This window comes from Sebastes umbrosus, chromosome 15 (assembly GCF_015220745.1).
Source record: "Sebastes umbrosus isolate fSebUmb1 chromosome 15, fSebUmb1.pri, whole genome shotgun sequence".
Classification (NCBI taxonomy): domain Eukaryota; kingdom Metazoa; phylum Chordata; class Actinopteri; order Perciformes; family Sebastidae; genus Sebastes; species Sebastes umbrosus.
This window is the reverse complement of record NC_051283.1, coordinates 14,273,607-14,295,390: the sequence shown is the minus strand read 5'-3', so window position 1 is coordinate 14,295,390 and position 21,784 is coordinate 14,273,607. Positions and strand designations below refer to the sequence as shown.

At 40.0% G+C, this 21,784-nt stretch overlaps 2 protein-coding genes and 1 long non-coding RNA gene across 5 annotated transcripts in view; 1 reads left to right on the top strand and 2 right to left on the bottom strand.

The window, feature by feature from the left end:
* Positions 1-21,784, bottom strand: part of hoxa3a (homeobox A3a) — a 35,607-nt gene that overhangs the window by 7,084 nt on the left and 6,739 nt on the right. The window contains exons 2-4 of one of the 3 annotated variants that reach the window (XM_037794428.1): positions 20,988-21,073; positions 14,980-15,107; positions 3,550-3,611 (exon numbers count right to left, since the gene is read on the bottom strand). The gene's annotated coding sequence lies outside the window, so the exon portion shown is untranslated. Of the gene's footprint in view, positions 1-1,689; positions 2,295-3,549; positions 3,612-4,939; positions 5,479-14,979; positions 15,108-20,987; positions 21,074-21,784 lie in introns of those variants that run through there. The other 2 variants (XM_037794429.1, XM_037794430.1) reach the window with 2 other exon arrangements.
* On the top strand, positions 2,294-7,855 carry LOC119503018. The gene is made up of 2 exons (XR_005210236.1): positions 2,294-2,781; positions 7,041-7,855. It is a non-coding gene; the product is annotated as an uncharacterized LOC119503018 (long non-coding RNA).
* Positions 10,683-14,947, bottom strand: hoxa4a (homeobox A4a). Its single transcript, XM_037794437.1, has 2 exons — positions 13,105-14,947; positions 10,683-11,825 (listed from the first exon to the last, which is right to left on the bottom strand). The coding sequence occupies exons 1-2, from the start codon at positions 13,541-13,543 to the stop codon at positions 11,488-11,490; spliced, it is 777 nt and encodes a 258-aa protein (XP_037650365.1). The 5' UTR covers positions 13,544-14,947; the 3' UTR covers positions 10,683-11,487.

Sequence of the window (21,784 nt, the reverse complement as noted above, 5' to 3'; positions counted from 1 at the left end):
GTTACCACACAGGGAAATAATATTGTGTTATATTGTTATTGTACCAACAGGGCTGTCAACAGTATTTTCTATTTAGCAGGTGAATGCATTCCATGTGGCCCACAAACTTTTAACCCATTTTCACTATGAGTAAAACAAAAAAAATCTTCTTCCAGTAACAGGATATATCTCAATGCGCTGTGCTTCCTCGGCCACCTGACGCAAAGCATAAACAACCGCATTCTCTTCCTTTTCTTTTCTTTTCTTTTTTTTTTTCTTCCTTGCACGCATGCTGCAAGATAACTGGAAGGGCCACGAGGAAAACCTGAAAAACCGGGCGAGCATCCGTGCATCTCCATGGCCACGGTGTGAACTTTTCCCTTGCAGGCCCATAATAATGGCTGGCTGTCGGTGCTGTCTGCACGGCGGCCCGTCGCGGTGATATATGGAGGTCAGTGGAGCTCAGAGTGAGCGGACCGGTGAGCAACCGAGCCCGGTATACTCAGGCGGACAGAAACCCGGCATGGCACAGCTAGAGCCTGCTGCTAAACCGCCATAATTCACGCAGGTAACCATGGGAATCAGCCTCGAAAAGATTATTAGGGGAACTATAAAACCATAATAGATACAGATCCACGGGTCATCATCATGGGGAAAATATTTTATGATGTGACATTACTAATGAAATAGTGGAATATTTAATGTGTACTCCCCGTGTTTTAATCATTGCCATTAAAAAAATAGCAATGCACAATGCATAATAATAATAATAAAAATAATAATAATAATAACGATTATTATAATAATAATAATAATAATAATAATACGCTGCAATACTTTTAAATAAAGTCAATCTTTTTCAATGGGCCTACAAATACAATCTTAAGCCTCCTTATTCATTTACTAGTTGGTTGTGAAATCATGCAGTTATTTATGTCTGCACACAGATTTAACTATTGCAAGTCGATCCAATCAAGAGACTAAATAACATGAATAAAAACTCAATAAAAATTAATAATAAAAACTCAATAAAAAAATAATAAAAATATTTGATTGCAACCCTAACTTCACTTCCAAATAGGCCCTGGTGTTATGTGTCTTGATAGTAAATGTGACCCTATAACATTAACAATGTTAATACTGTAGACTGCAATAATAATAATAAAAAAAAAAAAATACTTCCTGATTTCACAATTCATAGGTGCAGCCTATAGTATAGTTCCGGAGCAGACTACATACCTACAATGCATTTTTTATTTTCATAAAATGAACCCAAAGATATGAAATTAAATCTTAAATGTCGACCAACTCTTGGTTTGTGCAGCCGTGCAAAGCAAATCAGTGTAAAAATGAGCCCTGAGCTGCTCCTCAACGCAGTTAAACCGCAGACTGAAAGAAGGTGTCTTCGCTCTATATCTGCACTCACGATGACCTGGAAAAGATATCAGAAAGCTTTGTGGTGTGTATATCTCCAGGCGAGCCGTTTGCGATAGTCATAAAAGACAGAGAAAGAGAGACAAATGACAGACTTTTCTGCGCAGCCCTCTCTGCTGCTCCACGTTAGAAGAGAGAGAAATCTGGCTGCCTGACTCTCTGTGTGTGTGTGAACTCTTCCTGAACCGAGATCTAAGTCATACGGTGATAAATCACCGCGCGACACACAAACTCCGCCATTTACAACCGAGGGGAGCCTATTTCTGGCCTGCTTACCTTCTCCTCTGACGACGAATGCAGAGCACCAGGCGAGATTTTCCTCATTCAGCGGGCGAAATCGATCAAAGCAGTAATCCAGAGGAAAAGTTTAAAGGCAGGGCTGGCTGAGGCTGAGGCAGCAGCAGCAGCAGCAGCAGAGTGCCTCCTGCCATGCACCAGGCATTAGCAGCCACAACAAAAAAGGGAAGAGCCAAAGAGAACCCCCTTTCCTTCTTTCCTTTTCTTTTTTCCCCCCCTTACTCGACGTGGATGGGTAAACTGAGATTACGAAAGCAGGCGTGAGCAGTCAGGTCAGCGAGATAAGAGTTATCTGGCCTCAAGATTGAATTCATGCTATATAGAGCAATTGACCAGGGCTTTCATAGCAATATTAAACTCCAACCAAGGCTATACTAGGACTATGTGATCCTTCACCAGTACCAATGCAGACACCAGTGAACTGCCCCGAACCAGAGCGTCACCATAGACAAAAAAAAAATTATGCAAATAAGTAAGCGCCTTGTGAAAGCCAGTTCACATCACCTCTCCTCCTCCTCCCCCAACCAAATGAGGTAGTGCATGCGTCTAGAAAAAAACATAATGTTACAAATAGCATGGAAAGTCCATCCCTAACGTGTTTTTTAAATCTTTTTTTTTTGTTATTATTTACTCCACTAAGTGGGATTATGAGCCCAATAGTGGACGAGATGCTGGAGAGAGAAGTGGAGAATACAAAGGAATAATCAGCCGCTGCTGACCATGCTGCATTTCCATTTCCACGGGACATAAAGGGCTTTCTATCCAGCGGCTCAATCATTAACCCGCATTTTTTGCATAATAGTCCTTCAATCTTTTGGCACAAGGGATTCGTTTTCATTCCAGGTTGCCAGGTATTGCCACTGCCACGCTTGGCTTATTCCTGGTATGAACAATGCAATATTATTTTAAGATTAGAAAGGACAACAACTTCAGATCAAAGCCTGAAGTATATCAAGGGGAAAACCCCACCAGGGTGTGAAAAATGGGAAGAAGGTTCATCACCAATAGGCAGAGAGGAGGACATGCAGCGAGGAGCAGAGGAGAGGAGAGGAGAGGGAATCCCTCTGCATGGTAATGTTTCTTATTTGCAGCCAAAAGGAAAGAATGGAGGAAAAAAAATAGATTTATGTCCTCTCAGCTTCCTCAGGCTGTAAACACATCCAGAGCTGCAGCTTCTCTGCTGGTTTCAGGCTCTGGGACAAAAATCCAATGACACAATTAAAAAGGGAGACCACTCGGACGGCGTGGGAGGCTGTGTGGGACAAAAATTCACGCGTGAGGATTTTTTTTTTTTTAGCCAACTCGGCTTTTTCTTTTGGAAACCAGGCGAGTCACATTGTATAATTATTTACCTCTTTGTGTTTTGCTAAAAATGCTGATCTCTTTAATTTGAGGCCCTGAGCTGAGGCTGAAATGTCATGAGGTGGTGGTCGTGCGTAATAAGGCGTAAAACAATGTGGCAGGAAAAAAAATCTGAAATATTGATGAAAGAAAATCCATTTTTTAAAAACTTAAGCGCAAGTAAACTAGCTACAAGCAGATGGCTTTCAGTGAAAGTAGTTTTTGAAAGGAGTAAGGCACCGCTCCAAGAGCCGCGATTCCTCTCGTCACTTTTATAGTGACAAATTACACCACAAAGACAAGTGGAAGAGAAGGAATTATTGCTCTCGGGCTGGTCATATTGCTGCTGCTACACGGAAATGTACAAGCCATATAGGTTGCTGCTTCCATGTCTCTGTGAAAGGCTTCGGTGGGCGTGTGTGGTACTTATTAGAAATTGAATAAGGATATCACCATCAAGCATTCATAACGCAAATCAATAAAGATATATGGACTTACCGAAGGCAGTTCAAGGTGTCTCGGAGACCTTTGCGGTGGCCTGAATTCACTCGGCTGGATTTCTGCAATGAGGAATAATAAACATGCTCAATTTCTCAAGAATATAATACAACCTTTTAACGTGTTCTGGAAAATATATCAGTGTGGATATTATTTTTGAATAGGAGTTGTATAGAAAAGGTATAGAAGTATAGAAAAGGTGATTATAAATAACAAGTCTGTTGTTATAATGCGTAATTATTTAGGCCTTATTTTTTAAAAGGTGGAAAATTAAACAAAAACAGGATAACCCAAATCTAGTAAAATTCGATGCAATCATTCTCAGGATAATTATTTGGGTCAAATATTATATTTAGCAGCAGGCTCCAAGTCTTTGTGTTAAAATATGAATAGGAACAATTACAATCTAGATTACTTTGTTGCAACAAAATATCAACCGAAATATGTAGAAAAACACAAAACCATAAAGAAATAATAATACACAACCTGCATGAATAAAAAACAGAATGCAAAGATCCTCCTCAGACAAAAATAGCATTACAACCACAAATATTGCTGCCTATATCAGCGTAATATCACTAATAACATCAAAATGGGCCAATGCAAATAACGTGTTTTGTTGTTTCCCTACTGGCCGGTAAGCATTTTCTCCAACAAACGGATCGAATAGTCATTAGCTCTCGCGCACCATCTTCCCCAAGTCCCCGCGCCCATAAATCAAGCTCGAGCGCCGCGTGACCTCAGCGCGGCCGCGCGGTCCTGGATGGCACTCCGTCTTCCATTATATCCTCGTTTTCCCTGGCGAAGCGACACAACCCCACCGCTTTCCACATGCTTTTTTATGGAAGCTCGTCTTGATGTATCATTTACGCACATAAAAAAAAAAAAACACACGTAAAGAGGCACGAGATGTTTGGTTTTTATAGGAACCGGTTGCACCTCGGTAGCAGCCGAGCGCTCTGCTTGGGTTTTTTTCTTGGAATATTTAAATGGCTGCTTTATTTACAAACGGTTTGCACAGGCCTATTTATTCAAATGGCTGCTTGTGCTATTAAAAGATGTGAATAAAACAGCATTCTTTCCTATACTCTTTTCTAAGTTTACAAGGAAACCAATAATGGCTTTTGATATAGTGTTTAGCTTTTGGAAGCATAAAATGAAACCTATATTTTAATAGCCCAGACAAATCCTCTACATTGTAACCTTTGTTGTGTGTAAATATTCGGAAGGCCTATTTATGTTTATTAGCTCTGATGAGATATTAACAGATAGGTAAATATCACTTCTTGGTCTATATTTGCTCCTGCAGAAACCCTGGAGCCCTTATTTTACTGACCTCTGCCTCGCGCAGCAATAACTCACGACAGTAATGAACAATCGGCGGAAATACCTCAAAATAAAATCCATCCTCCCAAAGCTCGGGCTCTGACTCTGTCCGCGTGGAAAAAACATATCCGTCCGTGACAGCAAGTGTAATACATCCACAAACTCGGGATCGTCTCTCTCTTTCAGTCTTGCCTCTCTTTTTCTTTTTCTCCACCTCGACAAAACAAAACTACAAAGCCCGGACTCCCATCACGGAAAGTGGGGGTAACCCGCATATAATGAGCATCATATGGCACAGACCGGGGCTCCGGTTTTCTTCCCCGTGCCATAACATCGCGCAGTATTATGCGCCCCCTTCTCACGTGACGCAACGTCAACTTAAATCCCTTTTATTTGAGCCCGTGAATCATTAATGGAGGCAGTCATTGCCCCTGAGGAGAAAACGGATCAGTTTGGAGGGAGAAAAAAGAGGCACTATGTGACACATTGCAATGTATCTGGCAAAGAGGAGCGAGTCTCTTGCAGAGAAGCAGCTTTTCCACGTGTCGCCCCATTCAGAGTGGAAAGACTGTTCTGTCAGTTTTAAAGTGCCATATATTTTGGTGCCTGTTAGCGGCTGAAAGGGCTGCTAATCCTGCCTGCATTATGCTGAGTTGTTCAAGTGCAGCCAAGCTCTGCTCTGCTCTGCTCTGAGCCAGCCAGGACTAAAAAACCCAGAATGTTTTGCACTGCAGCGTGATAATTCGCACTATGTGAGAATATGGAGAGGGGCTTTCCATACAAAATACCATTTATGAGTGGCATAATGATTACTCATCACTCCATCTTCTCCTTTTCTCTTTTACAACACAGCCAGGGCTATATACATGGAGATCTTTACTCAATATCGCCCCCCACGTCCACAGTCGCACAGTTTTTAGTTGTAGCACCACTTAATCAGAATTTGGTTCTCCATCAGCAAACGCCTGCATGCCTTATGGCCAAATGGGGGAAAAAATGTCACACATTTACCTGTCCTACATACATAAGGAGAGTGTGCGTCCTGGTGGGTCGTGTGTCAGTCAGCATGTGAGTGGAAAGTGGAGGAGAGGTAACCAAAGAGTGGCTGCTCGACCCTCGCTGATCAGTACATGGACCCATGCGACCTAATGTTTCCTATGACCAGCTGAGTGATGTTAGAAATTACAGGTTTGTGCAAAGGAAGAGTTTTGGAGGGTTTGGGTACGATGGCGACTAATACATAATGCTGCTGTTTGCATTGCATTGTCAAAATCCATACAAACAATAATTGGGCTTTGTTCCACCTTTGAAGGCATACATGTTTTTGACTAAGCTTTGCAAGAATAAATGTAGACCGATGTATCTTCTTCTTCTTCAACTTTAAGAAAAGTTACAGCTATACACCTATACAGTATTTTTTACCTATATAGCAACATGTGTGTTACCACTTCATTTTAAACAAATTTGCAAAATGATCTAGTGTCATAAAACATTTGAAGGTTAAATTCTATCATCTGAAATTGTCGTGGTTTGAAGATTTAAAAAGTTATGGAAAATTAGACCTGCTCTCTTCTATCATATTTATTGAGAAATCCAAGGTTCAAATAACGTTTAAGCACAAAACACATGAACATATTATGTCATTAATGTAGTTTTTAAGTTAGTTTTGCCAAAACCACCATAATATAAACAAATTCCTATCTAAAGAGCATTTCATGGTAGATATCTAACTTCTATACCTCCACTTTATTGCCAAAAGTCCTATAGCCCCGGAAGAGCTTCTCTCCTCTCGGCACCGTTTGGCGCTTGTTTTCCGTCATCACCGAGCAGCGGGCGGGGAAAAAATACCACCACAACTATTAATCATTTTTGGGCGGACATGGACAGCATCCCACTCCCACACCACCACCAACCAGCCTTTGTCTTCTCAAACTACAACTTGAGCGGTAAACTTTTTAAAGAGAGGAGCGGAAGCAGACCAGCTCTTATTAATTCACCTTCAACACTTCTAAAAACTGAAAAGAAAAGCGAAGGAACATCAATGATCAGGACTAAAAAAAAAAAATACTTTTACGCACAGGTTTTTAGACGCATGATTATGTAAAGTTATGTTTTGTTAAACTGAATGTGTTATCTTGTTCTCTCTTTGTTCTTTTCAATTACAGATGTGGAGCTGTCACTGCAGGATTATATGGTTGGACATGACCGTGCACTGAAACTTCTAAAACTGAAGAAAAGACGAGGAACATCAATGATCAGGACTTTTACGCACAGGTTTTTAGACGCATGATTATGTAAAGAAGACTGTTTGTTAAACTGAATGTGTTATCTTGTTCTCTCTTTGTTCTTTTCAATTACAGATGTGGAGCTGTCACTGCAGGATTATATGCTTGGACATGACCGTGCACTGGAAGATAATCCCACATTGCCTTTCGCCACCGCACCTGAACTTTTCCCTGACCCGGGTAAAGGCATAGAGAGTCGAGTGGGGAAGTTATTTTGGGTTCAAAAACAAGAAGATTGGAAACCAAAAAGGCCATCAGCTGGTTACTTTTTTCACTTTTTGTTGCACTTTTTTCAGACTTTCCTTTTTACTCAAAAGTAGAAGTTGATTGATTATGTTTTAAATCTCAACTGTTTTCACATAAAACAAATATTTCAGAGTTATTTACACAAATCAGGGCTCCTTATCACTGTCAGCAAAGAGGAGTTAGAGGCGCAGACCTCTGGATGTTGGCCAGACGGCGGTCCATATCTCCCCACAATGTTGACACTCGGAGCTCTTAACAGCCAGGCTTGGGTTACCGATACACTCAGGCGAAGATAACTCTTTCTGCAAGGTTTACATCGGCCAACATCAAGGCTAATGCGAAATTCAACGCCTTAAGCCGACTTGGAGACATCTCTCATGCAGACGAGCTATAGGACAACCTAATTGTTTGCGTAAAGGTGATTGTAATAAAGCAGTTTTCATGTTGAACTTACTGGCTCTTTTTTTATGACTGAAAATGTTCCCAGATCATATATATAACAGGCTTTTGTTCAATAGCTGTCCGTTACATTCTGGAGGTAAGTGCAAAGTAGCCCATTAATAATAATAAAAATCATTATTATTATACACATTGTCACATACAAGGACTTTGTTAATGTTTAACCTGTGTCTAAATTGACTATTGTGTTCACTCTCATTGAAAGGCTCTTTCAAGCAACATATAAGCCCTTTACATTGTTACTATTGTTAAATACACTGATTCTCATTTTTATATTCAACTGTGAGATAAATATATTAATTACAATTATTAGAATTAATAACACATAGTAAACGTTGCATTGTCAAAATCCATACAAACAATAATTGAGCTTTGTTCCATCTTTGAAGGCATAAATGTGTTTGGGCTAAACTTTGCAAGCATAAATGTAGACTGATGCTTCTTCTTTTTCTTCAACTTTAAGAAAAGTTTCAGCTATACAGTATTTTTTACCTATACAGCAACATGTGTGTTACCACTTCATTTTAAACAAATTTGCAAAATTATTTAGTCTCATAAAACATTTGAAGGTTACATTTTATCATCCGAATTTGTCGTGGTTTGAAGATTTAAGAAGTTATGGAAAATTAGACCTGCTCTCTTGTATCATATTAATTGAGAAATCCAAGGTTCAAGTATGATTTAACGTTTAAGCACAAAACACATGAACATATTGTGTAATTAATGAAGTTTTTAAGTCAATTAAAAAAACGTTTTTCAATCAAATTCAGAAATAATATTAATTGAGTTTAATAAGCAAATTGGGATATTTGCAGGCTCAGAAACTCTGCAGCAATGCATAGCTGGAAATAAACAGATCCTATTACAATATACACGAATATGCGCCAGAAGATCATGAAACAAACTCCACATCCGGGATATTTTATACCAATTTTTCCAACACCTCCACAAAATGTAAAAAGAAAAAACAGCCGAATCTACTCACAAGTCATGACGGTCTGAGTCCAGCGGACAGAGTTTCTATCTGTCAGAGGAGAAGAGATCTGACTCGCACCCTGCAGAGAATCACTTCAAATGAAAATAAGGCAGATTTTCACATCTATTTCTGACCCCGGGGCATTCATTATTCAACAAGTCACGTGAACGAGCGAATTAAAATTTCAGTACATTGGAAGTGACCTCTATTCGCGAATCAAATGACTTGAAATCTTGTAATTTAACTAGTTGGACTTCTTGGAGTCTGCGCAAAAATCGGTGCCAATCAGCCTCAACGCCATCTTCTGCACGGCTTCCATGTCTGCAGCGAGTGCTGCTGCACAGAGGGCTGGATAGTATATGTGCGAAGAGGGTTTTAACATTTCTGCGGGATAATTTTTCTCATGCATACATAAAAGTTGCGTGAAATATGCAACAAAAACGACACCAACAAGTATAAAAATGTGTCTTTCACTCAGTGGCTTTTACTTTGGTGAATTTTGGTGAATGTCAGTTTTATGTAATTTATTATTAAATGCATTTGCAAACACATTCATTATGTTATTATTGACATATATATTGAGCAGAAACAATCAGTGCCAAAACACATTGCAAATCATACTAAATTACATGCACAATGCCAGCATGTTTCAGCTCATATCTTGCCCTCTCTACACGACCTGACAGGGGTGTTTCTGTGATATATTGCAGACGAGCTGTCTCTAAGAATAATTTTGGGAAAATTCATGGCTCAGATTCACACCTAAACACCCGTTTTTGTTTCCGCGCTGTCTCTGGGTAAATCTTAAATGAGAAGAAGAAGAAAAAGCTCGCGAAGGTCTCAAGCGCTGATGTATGATCTGAACATTGTGTGTGTCGAAAGGTCAGAGGTCAGAAGAAGTGCTCGGAGCCGGTGATTGGCCAGAGCCGACCGTGTCCTCTGGTTGAACTCTCTATTGTTTGGATGTAGCAGGTAGTGACCAACACTCACACTCTGGTGCACTAAGGTTGGCTGAGATCTCCTTATTATGGCGAGATAGAACAATATGTGAGGCCGGATACATTTAACAATTTGGGATTTTGTTTGATTCCCATGTGAAAGCTCTTGCAGCTCCTAAGCAGCTGATACTGCCTCTTGAATTCCAACCACATCTCATCTTTATCCCCCAAAAAATGCGCATGATTTTCATGCACATTTTACGGATTAGGATTCCAGTCAGTTGAGCATTAATAGAAATAATGCAATCAGACACATCAACACTTTCTACGCAATGTGTTGTGTTTGGGGATACGTTTTTGTAAGACATTCCCAATAGGCTTCACATATTAAACACCTTAAAATGTTTTTTCCTTCTCTGTAAATATTACTTTAAGAGAAACTGCACAACTTTACGCACGGATTAACACGCTATTCTTCTCTGCAAAATAACATAAAATATAACAAATTGATATTGATTCTATTCAGATGAAATAAAAAAAAATACATATAAAGTATTATCAAAGTGTGGCGCAGTGAATTATCCAATGCTCGGACACACTATCATCATTTTACGCACGCATCTCCAAACATTAGAGAACTGATTCAAATGCTTTAAATACAAGTTTTAAAAATTAAATCCACATCTACTTACTGTAGTGAAAATAAACAGCATGACAATGAAATATTTAAGTTTAAAAAATGCAATCCCCAAATTAGGAATCTATTTTTTAATTTCTTTTTTTTTTTTAAAGGAGACACCTACATGCATTTGGCACGTTAATACGCACGGCTTCAAAAATACATGTTGCGCTCAAATCAAACCAGCATTCGCAATGACAAAATATCCAAAAACAAAGTCAATCTTATAAGTGAAGTACATATATTTATTTCACAAGGACATATTGAACCTACACTAGCCTACATCACAACGACCATTACTGAGACAACACATACAAATATTCACAGTTTAGAACACAGCACAACATGGGACGGACTAGCACAAATAAACCTATAGACCTTTACAACACCGACAAACATAATTTCTACTTGACGAAATGCTTTTCCTTATTGTGCCTTCATTATGATTTGCCTATGTACATTAAAATGTGAAAGTCTCCGTGGACTACATTCAACAGTAAACCAACCCACTCAAACACACAAACACTGTTACTCTGACTGATGCCTCTAAAAACAGCCGTCTGGTTCCCTATAACAGGCATCTATAGAGTCTCGCTAAATATCTTTCAAGTATATTAGAGCTTTCCATGAGCAATAATAATAAAAAAAAACATAAAAAAATGAGTTCAAACTTACTTTTGCCTCACTCACTTTTAACTGTATAACGATACATTGTTTTGATCCAAGTCCTACTTTTTGAAATGTGCGTTATCCTTCTTTCATAATAATAATAACAAATATATAAACACTTCAGTTGCCAACCGTGGCAATTAAAAGGTGGATTTCAAGCTTATATGAAGAGGGCGAAGGAAAGGGTACAAAGGACGTGACAGAGGGGCCCAATGGCAGAGGCAAGGTGAAAGAAGATAACACCATGTGTGTGTAAAATACTGAGAATCGGTCCATCAAATTCCACTTGTGATATTTGCCATCTCAGTCTGGATTGGGGTGTTTTTTTTTTGTTGTGGGATGGGGTTCATATTCAGTGCACTATAGACCTGCGGTGCACGGCGTGGGGACAAGCTGCTGGCCTGTTTTGATCTGCTGCTGCTGCTGGGCCCCCGAGGACACCGAGGACGAGGAGGCCGAGCTGGACGAGCGGATCTTGGTGTTGGGCAGCTTGTGCTCTTTCTTCCACTTCATCCTCCGGTTCTGAAACCAGATCTTCACCTGGCGCTCGGACAGACACATGGTGTGCGCGATCTCCACCCGCCTGCGCCTGGTCAGGTACCGGTTGAAGTGGAACTCCTTCTCCAGCTCCAGAGCCTGCTGGCGGGTGTAGGCAGTGCGGGACCTCTTGGGCACTCCTCCAGTGTAATTGGGGTTGACTGGAAAGGGGGGGGGGGGGGGGGGGAGAAAAAGCCATACACAGGCAAAGCAAGCAGGTGTTACATGCATGCGTTTATTCCAAAAACCCATATAGTCCCTCCAAATGGGCACATTGCAAGGTAGCATTCCAGACTTGCAAAGTGCTGCTTGTATGTTTGAATGCAATAAAAGCATCTGTCGAACAATGCACAAAATACAATATAGGACAATAATCACCCAATTGACCATTGGGAGTAAAAGGAAGCAAGCTTGGGGCGAGTAAACAAATTTGTTTTTTACATCTGTTATTATGAGTGTTCTACAGTGTTGTTATACTACATGGTATACAAGAGTTTGTCGCCTACTTTAAGTCAAAACTGCTCAACCAAATGAAAATCTACTCAAAGATTGCAGGTCAACCCCTTGAGAAATTCTATGAATCAGCCAGTTATCATAATAACATCTTAAGGCTGGCTAAAACACCATCGTCTCTGAACCCCAACCATGTTTTGAACAGTGAATATGAATTGTTACAATCAAATCGGAGATACAGGGTTTAATAAGGTTAGACTGAAGCACTCTTTTGTGCACCAGTCAATCCTAAAATTAAATATGGAGCCTAATAATCCCAGATCAAATGTACGTTGAAGGGCCCTGAATATCGTCTTCTTGTGATTGTAATGTTTAAATTCTATGTATCCTTGTTTCTTGTCTTTGTCCTTTCTGTGATGTTGCAAATAGAGCTGCTGTGATGCAAAACAAATGTCAGACCTGACTGACAATAAAGTATTATCGTATTATTGTATTACACTATCTAAGTAATTTCCAAAAAAAAACGATATCACATTTCTGGGTTTTTGGTGGGAAAATCACAGCCGCTCTGTTTTGTTTTTCTCTCCGCCTCTGTTTCACTAGTTTACGCACATGACCTTAATATGGAAGATGCCGAGTAGTACAAGCACTCGCATCCAGGGACATATCAAGCTTAGAAAATGATTAACAAAAAACAGCAGGGTGTTGGATATTACAGGTTTGGCTCGGCTCCAGTAGTGGTGTGGAGGTAGGTAGTTTGGGTTTAAAAAAAAAAGCAACAAAGAGCACATGGCCCCAGACAGACGAAACACAGGCAATAAAATTTACGAGGGTCCTTAATTACCGACCCTGCTGCTCGATAGTCGTAAATTGCTGGTGTAAAAGGGCTGCTACTAGTGCTGCCTCAATAGGCTTGCAGTGTGTTCCAGTGGTTGTTTCTCAGTGGTTCTGCTATTTGCTGCTATTTAAACCGTAACGATAACTCACTGTTGCTAACGTGGACCTTTTTCATCCAAGGATAGACCACCGGCTCCTTGCCCTTCGCCACGCCGGGATATGCATCACTTGCGAGGCTGCAGTCTTTGCTGGCATTCGCCCCTGCGCCACCACCACCACCACCACCGTCTGGGGCCGCGTTGAGGCGAGGTCCGGTGAGGCTCTGTGGAACCGGCTGCTGTGCGTGATGCGCATCGCCAAAATCATCCAGTCCGGTGCTGGCGACATTGCCGTAGTCGTAGCCGGATTCTGTGTAGTTTGACCTCGGATAGGATGGCTCGTCGTGATGGGGGAAGCCCGTATCTTTTGGCCGCTCGTAGTAGTCACCAGGGTTGGGGATGTATCCGCTCTGCTGGTGCTGGTATTCGTCGCATGGAGGAAAGGAAGGCTCGATATAGTTGGAGTTTATCAAGTAGGAACTCATGGTCATTAATTTGTGAAGTGCAACAATACTAATTTTTATCGCGCTGTCGTTTTTCTGATCTCCACATAAACCCTCCTACTCCCCCTGTCAAATGTACAAAGTTGCCTGGTCACGTGCGAGGCGCGCACCAATCACTGCGCGCACTGTGGGCATCATGTAAACAGGAACCAATGGAAAAGCATGGCATTGGTACCACCAACACTGCTCGGGACTGGCTTATACGTTGATGTTTTCCTTTATTAAATCACAGTATATAAAGCAAAAACCAATCAACTAACTTGTTTACTGCATGGAGCCAAAACTTATGTGGGTGAGGCTTTTCCTGCATATGATAAAATCTACCTCCTGTGGAAAAGAAAGTGGATGTGAAATTCAAACCCCTGACAAAATAAAGGTTACAAACAAAGGACTATTTCTAATAGTGGCGTGTATAGAGGTTGTTGGAGTTTAAAACATGTTGTCCATGAGTCCAAACTTGAGTCCTAATAAAGAGACACAGGGAAACCAAACAACACTCCAACACAAGAGTACAAATTGTAAATGTTGCATATCAGCCTATATGCAAATGATCGAAAAAGACAACAAGCTTCAGCCGCTGCTCTGCGGACAAATAAGCCTTGCATGTGAAGCACTTGTGCATCAGTAAAACCTGGTAAATACCCGCTTATGACACACACATAAACAACAGAAAACACCCATCTCTCACGTTGCACACCTGCGTACATGCACAAGGCCCCCTTTTTCATCACTTCATGTGGACAAAAACAGATGTTTTCTGCAATTTGCCAGGACATAGCAATAATTTAATGCTATTTTTTTGCTCTGTGTTTATTCCACATGGAAGTTATCTGGCTCTGATCGCACGGCCATCACGTATTATCAGTCCTCTTGTGGTAACCGCCACTGAAAAGCACATCCAAAACACTTGCAGGACACGGAGCTTTCATTATAGCCCCATGCCAAATCAAAGCGAGGGATTTTAAAACCAGCATAGACCACCTATACAGCAAGACATGCCACAACTGCTCTGTACAGCACACATAATCTCGCATCCTAACACATTTTTCCAAATCTGATTAAATTTGGAAAAATATAAAAAAAACTTTTTCCCACAAACAATTTTACAACATTTCAATACAAATATGTAACATCTGAACATGTCTCTCCTGTGCGTCCTGCAGCACCAGTTTACAGTAAACAACCAGGGCTAAGATAATAACATTGCCATGTGTGTGAGAAAATATGTTTAGAAGAGAGGGGGTTACTAAAAGTTTCAAATGGAAAAATATTCCAAGGTAGATAAATAAATACTAAATCATAAAAACAATAATTATACAATTTAATTAAATTATTTTAGGGAAGACTCCCATATATTTAAATATAATAAAAAACATTCTAAAAAATGCACATTTCTAAAGGAAGAAAATATAAAAGTGTCCTACCGTGCTCCTCGTCCCCAGCCATCACGTCCAGGTCCGGTTTCCTCCACATGTCCGAGGTGCCACACTGTATATGTGTCCCAGCAGCTCTTCCACAAAGCTGTTCCACACTGTCCACGTCAACAAGGCCTCTGCATGGAGAAACAAGAGGCCAAAACTTAGGAAATATTGAAAGCTTTCTTTTCTCTCCTTTTCTTTTTTCTTCTTCTGGTCCCCCCCTATTCTATTCTCTTCGCTCCTCTAAACAGAGATAACTTCTGCCTGACCCCAAAGTGACACCGTTTCCATTTTGTTTCTGATTAATCTTGCCCATTGACAGTCTTTGTTAAACAACAAGGCGTGCCCTTTTTTTTCCAAAGAGGCGACATTTTCATATCTGTTAGACGCAGTGACCTGGGGTTCACCCCGGACTTGGACTTCAGTTTTTTGCAGGGTCTGTTCAGCTTCTGGGGAGCACTTAGTGTGGGTCAGCACCCGGGAAGGTCCCAAAAGGATTTTAAAAATGTGCAAAAGACTTTAAACTATATATAGAAAATCACACGTCGAAGTATGTGTTAGAATTTGTGGAATAGGGGATCCTGCAACTCTGGAGATCTGCTGCAGATGGGCTACACATTTCATATTATTTAGGCTACATTATATATATATTTTTTCAGATCTCCATCAATGACCTTCTAGTTTTTGGATGCAGACGACTTAAAACAGGTGAAATATCAAACGTCGAGGTATGTGTTAGAATTAGTGGAATAGGGGATCCTGCAACTCTGGAGATCTGCTGCAGATGGGCAACATATTTAATATTATTTAGGCTACATTATATATTATTTTTCCAGATCTCCATCTCCATCAATGAACTTCTAGTTTTTTTTGGATGCAGACGACTTAAAACAGGTGAAATATCTCTTTTTTTCCCACAGCAACCAGAGGCAGGCCTCATTTTTTCCTCTTCAAAAATACCATTTTTTTTTAGCACACTGTTGCTGTAAGGCAAAGCTGCTACCACCTTGTGTCTCTTACAGGCTTTCTCGCACCTAACTCATTGTAAATGGCAGCTGATGTTCCTCTCGCCATATATCCACTGTATCCGTATGGCCAAGAGACCACCTGAGAGGCAATATGTCAACATAATGTCAGCGGTAAGACGACTTCACATCATATCTAAATTTACAGTCTGCTGCCAGTCTATTATATACAGGTCCTGTATAAATATGGGCCAGATCAGCTCGGCTATTATCCACTTACTCTGTTTTTTTACAGGTCATTCTACTTGTTGCTATATGGACTACCTTTTTTTTTCTTTAATGTTTCACCTGTGAATAACTTTATTAAAACATATTATCATGATTCAAGAATCCGGCTACAAAAGAAGCATTTTTAGATAAGCGTTATCTAGTCCAGACCTGCAAGGTGCTGCTGTATGTTTGAATGCAATAAAGCATCTGTCGAACAATGCACAAAATACAATAGGACAATAATCACCCAATTGACCACTGGAGTAAAAGGAAGCAAGCTTACACTATCTAAGTAATTTTCAACTAAATTTAAAAACCCATTTTGCTCTCAATGTGAATAAAACCAGTTTGTGTTATAGAGATTTTATTATTTTAGTTTATAATAATCTAACAGCCGGATCACGGTGTTCCCTTTCAGAGCATATACTGTGAGGTGAAGGCCTATTTAACCAATATACATCATGCTGACAGTTTACTGTAAATTTAGATTATCAGAGAAGTGCTGTGACGATGGTGACAGATTGCAGATGGCTCTCACAAGGTCTCTTGTCTATACGGAGCTCTGACGTGCGGGATAAAAAATCCTCTCTGCATTCAAGATGTGCCAAAGGATTCGGGCCAGAAAACACCTTTATGGAAATATTTAAACACTGGTAATAAAATATTTTTCTTTTGTACAGTGTGTCACGTGTGATTGTCCTTTTCCATCGCTTTTATAGCAAGAAACGAGCTTTCACAATAAAGCTGAGGATGGTCAGCTTTAATCTACAGCTGCACACTTTGATTAGACCTATAATATAGTGACCTTTAAGCCTTCAGCGGTGGTTAAAAAGAGGCTAACAAAAGCAGCCACATCCTTTAGAAAGTGAATGGACAACTTCATTATTTCTTTAAGTAAAGAGCTCTTATAATTGTAAAATACTGAGCCAGAATATTTCAGAGAAGGACACAAATAACGTTTCCAAAAAGCAAAAGATAACGCGTCTGACTGCAGTATATAGTAAAGATATTACAAGGTTAAATAAGTTGCACTTTAAGGTGAGTTAACAATCAGACTGCAAGCGTTTGAATTACAATATATGTAATTTTGCTTTCTGATGAAAAGAAAATTATAGGATAAACGTGAATGAAGTATAACAACATTTATCACTTTGACTTTGGATGAACGTACTTGCAGCCTATCGGGTCGATTATTTTCTTTAATTGACGAGATTTTACTTTTAAATTCAATAAACAAAGTTGTGAATGAACATATGACTCGCTTTCAATGAATTTGTTTATACGTTTCAACATTTTGCAAAGTGCAAAACACCTATTGTCTCGTGCATTGCGTGTTATGCGTCTATAAATGCGTTATATTATTACAAATAAAAGAAGATTTCCAAAGTTTCAAAAATAAAGTGTTTATTTTCTATTCATTTCGTGTCAAGATGACAATAAAAAGTTGATGAAATCGAAAGTACCAATAGTCAGATTTTATTGGTCCATTTTTATCAAAGGGATCCCAGATGTTAAGTGTTTTTTTTTATATTCTGGTTCAAATTGGAAAACTGCCTATTTTTTTTTAACAAAACGTTGTTATGATTTTATCTGTTGCAGATGCAATTCAGCCGAGACACAGTTTTAGACTTTTTAAGCATAAAATCAATAAATAATTTTTATTTTGGTTTAGTTTGTTATCAACCATTTTTTTTCACTTTTATGTTTCATTGGGCCCTAAAATCTTAAACCAAAGGTTCAATATTTTACTTTAAGAAATAGCTGCATTCATTTTTCCGAAGTAAATAGGCCCAGTAAAAATAAAACACATATAGTAAAATATATATTGCTCCATAAAAAAATGATTTTTTAAAACTTTCTTTTCTACGAGTCACACAAAAAACATCTGTGCCATTTCTGTTTTCTTAAAAGGCTTCTATTCAGCGGATCAGGAAGAAGAGGGGCTAAATGTTTTTTAAGGGGTCCATTTGGGGGCTCAATCTGGGGGCTTGTGGGCCTTCCCATTACCCTGTGACCGGGTCGAGAGTATCAATCCTCAAAATGCTAATTCTGCCCCTCGTCCCCAAACATATCAAATGCAATTTATTCAAAGGAAATTCACCAATCAACCGCCCTAATAAAACGCCAGCCACTCCATCTTGTTGCTGGATGACGGCTGGGGGGGGGTCCCCTCCTCCTCCTCGGTCCCAAACGAGAGGTCACCGAGCATCCAGGGTTCACCTGGAGTGCACCGTGCAACATATGTAATTCAAAGCTATTCTGTCTTTTGTGTGGAGAGTCAAGATCGCTATTATAAGGCTGGCATCAGAGTGAACAGATGACGGAGACTTGTTCAGCGGGGTAAACTTTTGACCCCAATTTTTCCTCCTCTTCTTCTTCTTCTACAGCTTATCATCTCCCTCATCTGTCCCAGCACCAGTGAGATATCTAGTCCCTCTCCAAAACGAAAAAAATTGACTCGAACAATGTGTCTATCTCTTGCCATCACGATGATCATTTTCACAAATTTCATAATTAGAGAAAGATGCCAACACACAAGACCTCAAAAATGCAATTGTAGCTTTATGATGTTTCCAACGAGGGAGTGAAAAGATAAATCCAATAGGCTCCCACTCAAGACTAATAGGGGCTGTAAAATATGCAAATCATTCATTAGTGCTATAGAGCAAACCACAGCAGCCAAAAGTCTTTGTTGGAGGCAACACTTAAAGTTAGACTCCCACCTCTCTCTCTCTCTCTCCTCTCATAGTCTTCTGCTCCTCACAGAGCACAGGATGTTATACCACAGGCTCTGTGTCCCTCGGTAAATTCATTTATACGCATTATGCTTATAGGCAACGCCAAGCAAACGTGTCATTAACGTGCAGGCGCGTGTGTGTGTGAGCTTGGTACCGTGGATGTGTGAGTGGTTTCTCTCTCTCGCTCCATACAGCAGGGTGACAGTGAACTTGGCCTAAAGCGAGCTCTGCTGGTGGCTCTGAGAGGATGCAGATTTATCTTGGTGCTGTGGCTGACCTCCAGATGAACCTATACAGCGCGTCTCTCTCTCTCTCACTGCCTGGCAGTTTGCCTCTCTGCACATGGGGCCCTGTCGAAATTTATCCTTTTGAAATATTGGCAAAGGTTTTAATTTTTCCAAATAGTCGCGCTATCTTTCTCTGTGTCCTGTTGTATTTTCAGTGTGACTAAAAATCAAACTGGAAAGAGTGTAAATCCCGAGGTTTCTCATATTAAATCACTCTATTTCCTCATTCGCAGCATCTCTTACTAAAAGGCAGGAAAAGGGCATTCAATATAGGCTCTATATACCTACACAAATATACTATGAACTGTGCTTATCTTTGACCTGTTAAAATCTATTAATGCTTGGTAATGGTGACTCCTTCACATAACAATGAGAAAAAAATGTGTTAAGCAGTAACTCGAGGGGATATCAGCAGAATTATTCTGGTAATTTGAAAATCTAAAAGTGCATCCCAAAAACGTCTGTTTCATGAAAAAGAGCGAAAACTTAAATCAATTTATGGAGAATTTGACCTCGTCTGTGGTGACCAGGTCCTCTCCACTATTGGTGCACATGTATTCAAGAAGTCATCTAAAGTGATAAATATATTTATTTATTTGCAGAAAAAAAACTGTACTTATTCTAGACTGAAGGCCTCTGCACCGAAAATAAAACTTTGCATTCAACTTATGGTGGCTGACGGACAATGCAATCTTTTCGCAAATCCGCCCATGCAGGTATCAACTTTAAGAAAGCTGATTTGCAAATTTGTTTTCTGCCACAAACTCATAAAACTCAAAAAGTGATATATCCAAAAAAAAACGTAGATGTTTCCATATTTGGCCTGGAAAAAAATCAAATACGTGAGAGTCACACACTCTTTACGCATGGACCTAAAAAAGAAAGAAAAAGACCAACACGTCCAAAAATGAAGTCAGAATCAATGTTTAAATTTTTTTTTTCATTTTCAGTCCATATTTTTTGGTATCAGGGTCCGCTGGTGGCCGGTTTCTCTCGGGCACTGAGCGGCCAAGAGGTCACCACAAAGCGAGAGTGACTATTGAAGAGGTCATCTGAACTTTTCAACCCAAAAACACAAAACGACGTGGCTGACTGACACAAAGCGGAATTCCTTTTCAAACGTCCTCCTGCTGCTTGTTTGTTTCCATGTTGTGTTTACTTGACAACTGTTTACAGCCTGCCCTATAAAGCCCTAAAGCCATATACACGGTGCCAACATGTGGAGCGCAGAAACAACAACTGTAACTTTTTTTTTTTTTCCAAGGATGGACCCAGAACTTCCAAAAAGTCATCATAACACATACAGAATCCAATGAAACTGAGCGAGCTGTAAAACCTGTACAGGCCTGCATTAGCTCTTAACTTTATCAAGGAAATCTCCACACATCCCTTTTGGAAAAACTTTCTGGTTCACCAGTCTGTGAATTCTCCAATGTAATAAAACGACAACAACTAGAAGTTTGTGGGGGTGGAAATGGACACAGAGATAATTATCCAACATGTAAAAATGGATTATGAGTTTACACCACAGATGGAGGGAAACAAGTTACATGGAGGAAGGAAGCAATTAAATAGCCATGAGCCGGACCCAACCCATGCGCAACATCTGCCGAGACCAGTATTCAGCACTGCACAACTGACAAATTAGTGTAATGGACTAATAGGGACAGATAGAGGCAACGAAATACAATAATAAGGCTGTTTAACACAGGCTGGCTGTTCCAGGGCTACCGGATAGTCTGAAGAAAACTTACCCAGAGACGCGCTCCTCATCCTGGAGAGCGTCCGGTCCATTACTGAGCACGCTGAGCAACAGAGACGGTCAAGTAACACTTACAGCCTGCAAAGAGAGAGTCAGACGAAGCCCTCGCCGTCAGTGCGATTATATGTTATGTGCAATATACTGTCAACTCCCCAAAACCATAAAACTTACTTTAATGGCCACCACGTGACCGTTTATGGCCAGTGAGCCTATCTGGCCGCGCTCCGGATGATTTTTACGATCTAATTCATAGACAAAACCCCCCATTCATTTAGCGCCCCAAATGTCAGAGAGCCAGAATCGGCCCTAATAAAGTTTACAGCTTGAAAAGTCGAGCTGATTCTCCGGGAATAGCCCAGGAGTCTGTGCGCAAAAGGGACAGACTCCTTAGTGGCCAAGGACCCACTAAAAGCACCCAAAAGCTCCACAGAAAGGTGAGTAAAACATGAAGCTTTCATTCAAGTTGGACCTGTTGAATTCAAGGATTTCACTCGAGGAAACTTTGTCGATTTTTTGACAGCTCATACAGGTGACTTAAAGATTTTTTTAGACCAAACTTTGACTCTTCTCTTCCATGACGCATGCAGTCGTGGCAGACGCGTAAAACGAATTGTGAATATTCTTCCAAAAAAGGTACACTCTCTGTAATGTTGCCGTTCCAGTAGAAAGTTTATTATAATGGCCATCATCATCATCATCATCATCATCATTATTATTATTATTAATAATATTATAGTATATTCTTGACTTCCAGTCTTTGAAAAACATTTACAAAAAGCTAAATCACGA